Genomic DNA, 6,000 nt, shown 5'->3' on the forward strand with positions numbered 1-6,000 from the left:
TCTTTGGTGTTAGCTTCAGAGAATGGAGGGGCTGGGGACTGTCTGGTCTGACTACCGTAAAGAGGGGACAGTTTGCCAGCCTGTAACCATCCTTTAGGTGGAAGCAGTGCCCATTGTTCCTTCGGGTACACTTTGTGTCCTTTCTGAAAGTTAATTTTTAACTTTTCCTCCTTCTTTTCAATGAGCTGCTACCCCAGAAAATTTCTTTTTTTTTTTTCCTTTTTTTTACTGAAATTAAGCAAGATCTTCCTGATGGGCTTTCCTGTGTAGGCCCAGAGAGTTTCACTTACTGTCACTATTGCTGCTGTAACAAATTACAACAAACTTGGTGTCTGAAAACAAAACAAATGTATTATCTCACAGTCCTAGAGAGAGAAGTCTGAAACCAATGTATCCACAGGGTCGCATCCTCTGGAGGCTCTAGGGGAGAATGCGTTTCCTTCTGGAAGCTTCTAGAAGCCATCTGCATTCCTTGGGTTGTAGCCCCTTCCTCCATCTTCAAAGCCAGCAGAGTCACAGGCTTAGATCTCTCTCAGACTCTGACCCTCCTGCCTCCCTCTGATAAACTGTTGTGGTTACTTTGGAACCACCCAAATTATCTAGGTTAATATTTCCAGCTACACATCCTTAACTCCATCACCTCTGCAAAGTCCTTTTCGCAGTGTAATATATCACAGGTTTCAGGGATGAGGGTGTGGACATTTAGGGGGCATTATCCTGCCTGCCACACTTCCCAGGTGGAGGCCCATGGCTAATCGCTGGTATAGGCAGTAATGGAGTCCAAGGCTTTGGACCCTGAGGCACTTGTCCTCATCCTCTGCCACAGTGATGTCTCCATGTGGCAATGGCCATTTAGTAAAGTGCCTCCTTACATCTCTGCCCACTGAGCTGGAGGAGTGGAAGGATCACACAGAGAAGGAAGGGCAGTGTCAGACTGGCTCTGCGGTGACTCACCGAGGAAGTGGGGCGCTGCATTTAGCTCTGCCTTAGTTGCTTTCTTCAAAGAGGATTAAAACCTTTCTTCCAGAGATGCTTGGGGATTTGGCATTGATAGAAAATACCATGTTATTTTTTTTCAGAGGAAAAAGCCCTTAAGAAGTAAAGTAATCTTATAATTATCTGTATTTAATCACTCCAAGTATAACCCCATGTCAGTCCTATTTTTCAATAGGCGTTTGCTGGGCACTTGCAATAGGGCTTTTCATGGTGCTGACTTATTTAACTACCATGGCCACCCTGCAAGGAAAACCACACCATTTTTTGTTTGTTTGTTTGTTCTTTGTTTTTGTTTTGTTTTGGTTTTTACACATGGAGGATCCGAGGCATGGTGGGCATGAGGGATGCTAATCGTTTGCCCAGAGTCAACAACTAGGAAATGGCAAACCAGGATGTAAGCATCAAGTTCAGGAGCACTGTCCATCTGGCCATTTGTAATGACTTGCTATGTAGTCCCAGGAACTTCAGGCACACAGTGGGGTCTGCATAGAAAAGGGCAGGAATGGCAACTGGGAACTTTAAAGTTCCCTCCTAAAAAGAGAAGGCTTGCTGAGTCCTGAGAGCTTCTGAACCCCCTTCTGAAATGACTTTGCTAGATGGCCACCATCAGGGCCCAGGTAACCCCACCCCTTCCCGGGAAGCCTTCTGTGCCTGCCGGTTCAGGACATGGTGCATTTCAGGCCCGCGTCAGATCTCTCCTTCCTCCAACCTCGTTTTTTTGTCCATACCACCCCTCTAGCACCTCAGTACTGCTGCATTTCCACGTGCAGGAAGCATGGCATTGTATTTGTGTGAACTTGTGTAACCCTTAAAGTTCGATGTTGTCTGTAAAACGTGTATAGTTTTATCACTTATGGGGATAAGGACTTGGAAAATGGAGGGGAGATACATGAAGCTGGGAGAAAGCTGGATAACTGAGGATCCTGGGACCGCGGGAATGCAGAGCTTTGCTTTGGGCCAAGGGAGAGGAGCCCGGAGACCATAGGCCTCCTTCCAGCCTAACACTGAGGCAGGAAACCCTGGAGCTTAAGGAAGCAGCATCCTAGGAGGAGGAGAGGGGCAGCGCTGGTGGACCGTAAGTGTGTTTGCGGGTGTGTGATCAAGGAGTATAACCAACCAATCTGCTTTGGCCCAGGGTTTCCTCTGCCTGTTAGATGCATCTGCAAGAGATGCTGGAGGGTGAGAGAAGAGGGTGCACAGGTTGAGCCCCCCTGCCAGATAATGTAGGAAACTTTCCATCTCAGGATCTTGTATTTACTCACCTCTGCAGGATCCCTTTTGCCATGTAAGGTGACAGTCCTAGGTTCCAGGATTAGGACAGGGACCTCACTAGGGTGGAGGCAGTCACGACAGGGTTGAGGACTGACTTGACTTTCCTCTTTTCCTGAATCAGTGGTTCTTTATCTGGGATCCTTGGCCCCTGGTGTCCGTGACACCTGTGGCCCTTTTCAAAGTGTGAGGGAGAGGGGCAAATGTGGGTTTAAAGATCCATTTTCCCGGGTAGCAGGTTCTCTTGAAGACAGAGGCGTTTTCCCTGTGGAGCCAGTGTTGGGCTGAGTAGGCCTGGCCTTCTCTCTCCATTAGATTAGTGAAAAGTCTAAGCTAAATTACAGAAGTTGAAAGCTAATTTGCAGGTTCAACTGTGACCTGTCCAGGACATGTGGTATCTCTTTGACCCAAGAGATGGCTCCCGCTTTACCGGAGGACATCCCAGTCCCTGCTGAACCTACCTTCTCCAGCTTCTGGTCTGCCTACCGCCAACTCAGACTCTGCGTCCTAAGCTCCTTGGGAGCAGAGACTTACCTTCATGACCACTGTTGGAACCTGCTCAGGCCACTTTTAAGGAGATGCTTGGAATCCTATGGAGAAGATAGAATACAGGATCATCTCTCAGAGCCCTAGTGTCCAACTTTCCCCAAGCACTTGATCAGTGGACCAACCTTGTGTGCCAGGTCCAGTCCTCAGGCCATCAACCACAGTGTTCTCAAAAGACAGGCACATGCCAAGTAGTGTCCCACTGTGTGCCTGGCAAAATGCAAGCCTCGGGAGAGGGCGTCGCGTCCTTGAGTGGACCTTGGAACAAGGCGGAACTTGTAGAGGGAGGTCGGTCTTTGTGTCAACCCTTGTTCATTGGGCACAAGTCATTGCAACAAGCAGAGTCAGGCAATACCTTTCCTCTACAGAAACTGAGACACCTACCGGGCTCTCCAGGGACACAATTATATCAATAAGGGGAGTTGAGGTTGAGCTGTATTTATTTTAAGATGGCTTTTAATTTAGTTTAATGAGAATTACTCATAAATTATCGATAAATTACTCTCTGCTCTTCAGTTCAGTCCTCTCAGCCACAGAGCTAGTTTGCTCTGCGATGAGTGCCATCCGCCGTAATTGTAGGGTACTTTGTCAACATTTAATCAGCGGTACTTATTAACATGACATTGATGTGTGGTCGTCACGCCAACACTATCAATCAGACAAGAGCAGCCACCGCGGCTCGGACACCATTGCTCCCTGTCACATTATCCAGCCCCTGGGCTTTGAGGCCAGGCACGGTGCTCACTTTTCACTAAATGGACTCTCTGTCTGCTCAGTTCTATCGAATTTTTGTCATTGTCGACTTAAACATTCACAGCCTTTGGAGCTTCAGCCTGGAATGTCGGGCTGAGCATTATCAGTTCTTATAGTCCTATATCTCTCTTCCTTGGGTGTTTTCGTATCCAGCCCAGTGACTGTGAAATTACAAGAGACTCATCCAGAATTCAGCCTCCTAGAGTGCCGTGTGTGTGTGTGAGAGAGAGAATTTTTAATTACTAAATACAGTGTATGACCCAGAGAAAAGCAGAAGTGATCTTTTGATTTTCTCATCTTTTGACTTACTGACTATTCCTGGACATGAATCTGTTGTTTCAACCTCTATCAATGGAAGCTTGTCTGTGTCAGTGAGGTAAATCTCACAGTTTTTCCCTCTCTCTTTTCAGTCTCTACGGCAGACACATGCAGGCAAACCCGGAACCACCGAAGAAAAATAATGACAAATCGAAAAAGATCAGCCGGAAACCCCTGACAGCCAAGAACAAATAAGGGGCTGGCATGGCCTGGACTTCTCTTCACCTTTCTCGTTATTACTTCCGTTCTGTCTTGCTCCGCCCCACAAATACAGTTAACCCTTGAACAATACAGGTTTGAAATGAGAGGGTCCTCTTATACATGGAATTCCTTCAATGAATGTTATAAATATATTTTCCTTATGATTTTCTTAATAATATTTTTCTCTTTTATTCTAAGGATGCAGTATATAATACATATAACATACAAAATATGTGTTAATAAACTGTTTATATTCTCAGTAAGGCTTCTGGTCAACAGTAGGCCATTAGTAATAAAGTTTTGGGGGAGTCAGAAGTTACATGTGGGTTTTTAACTATGAGAGGGGTGGCACTTCTAACCCCTGTATTGTTCAATGGTCATCTGTACAATGTGTGTATATGTGCGTGTGTGTTTTTCTTTTCACCTTTCTTCCTAGAGCCTACCTCCTTACCTTTTCATTTCTTTTGGTAAGTGGCAGGTTTGTTTAAGTTCTTAAAACCATTTCCACTTGTTTTCTTAAAATTACCAAAGGCAGGAAACAAAGTTCTAATTCAACTGCAAATTCCATAGTGGGCACAGGTTTCAGTTCCTTGAATAGATGTTCACAAAGCAGCTTATTATCCAAAGAATGATTAAATCATGTAATCATTTAAATGTCACAGTTAACACTGTTCATTCTTCTGTTTATTCACATAGCTCATTCTTTTGCTTTATTAAAAATTTTTCTTAAACACTGAGATATTATGTTAACTTACAAATGATTTTAATAAAGTCTTAAATACATATCACGTGTTGCTTTTTAAATAAAGAACAATATGATCTTGGGCTGTATACACATTTTTTCCCAAAATTTTCTTGTCCACTTGTCCACATCTATTAGTTATAGATCATAAACTCTGAAACTTTCCATGAAAAAAAAATGCAGAATTAGAGCTAGTTTTTTTCTCCATCAATTTGTCAGCTTTTTTTTTTTTTTTTTTCCTTTGAAGACTTGCTAATTTAGGAAGGAGCAGAAAAACAAATCTCTGGGAGATTCTGCCAAAGTATTTTGGAAAGCAGCATTTCTTAGCTGAAGAAATGGTGATTTCTGCCCATGGCTGGTAATCAAGAACTGTAAAATGGAGAGAAAACTCAAGTATGTTTCTTGTCATGGCAGAAAAATCAGCTCCTACCAAAGCAGTCTTCTAAGGGGACTTAGTGATGCCAAATAAGTTGTGTAAATGTGCACACTCTACACCACACCCTGTGTAGAAACTGCATTCGCAGAGTTATCCAACATCAGTTGTTTAACAGCTGTGATAGGCAGCTGTGTTCTTATCAGCACTAATATGCATGGAAGTGAAAATATATCCAAATAGGATTCTTGTGCTAAGAGCGCTGCCAACACCAGAATGCCTGGACACAAAAGGTGTGTGAAGATGAAACGTACTCTCAGATGATGGTACATCATCTCCTTTCACCGTTGAACCCCCAAGGCCAGGACTGCTGGAACGTGAATAAAGCCAAAATCAAAACAACGAAAATCCTGAGTTACCTAGGTAATGTATGAATCAGAGAGGCCACCAATCAACATCCGCACCTCTTATTTCTGGATCACCCCCTGGTAGAACACAGGCTGTGGGAAGAGGAGTCCCCAGCTGCCACCAACTGTTTGGGAGCAGGGTTGATAATAATTTTTCTAGGTGCAGTCTTTGCCTCAGTCTAATCTTTTTAATTGATATTTTAGCTCCTGAAATTGCAAGAGGAAGAATGATGCTTCTCCTGTTGATTGGAAAGACGTCATCTAAAATTAAACTAGCAACAAAGCAAAATAAATTATATGTGATACTTAGTTTATTGTGATATTTAGTAAATATATCAGTACACTCTTACGAATAATTTTTTAAAAGATGAACACTCTAGATAGAAATATGGCTA

General features: G+C 43.6%; 1 protein-coding gene across 2 annotated transcripts in view; it reads left to right on the plus strand.

Moving 5' to 3' along the window:
- Positions 1-4,829, plus strand: part of RSU1 (Ras suppressor protein 1) — a 181,217-nt gene extending 176,388 nt beyond the window's left edge. For both annotated transcript variants that reach the window (XM_054593145.1, XM_054593136.1), the window contains exon 9: positions 3,975-4,829. In XM_054593145.1, coding sequence (XP_054449120.1) covers positions 3,975-4,077 — 103 coding nt within the window. In that variant the 3' untranslated portion in view covers positions 4,078-4,829. The remainder of the gene's footprint in view (positions 1-3,974) is intronic.
- The last annotated feature ends 1,171 nt before the right edge of the window (positions 4,830-6,000 follow it).

The sequence above is a fragment of the Pteronotus mesoamericanus genome, unplaced genomic scaffold (genome assembly GCF_021234165.1).
Source record: "Pteronotus mesoamericanus isolate MK-2021 breed Mesoamerican mustached bat unplaced genomic scaffold, CSHL_Meso_final contig_130, whole genome shotgun sequence".
Taxonomy (NCBI): Eukaryota; Metazoa; Chordata; class Mammalia; order Chiroptera; family Mormoopidae; genus Pteronotus; species Pteronotus mesoamericanus.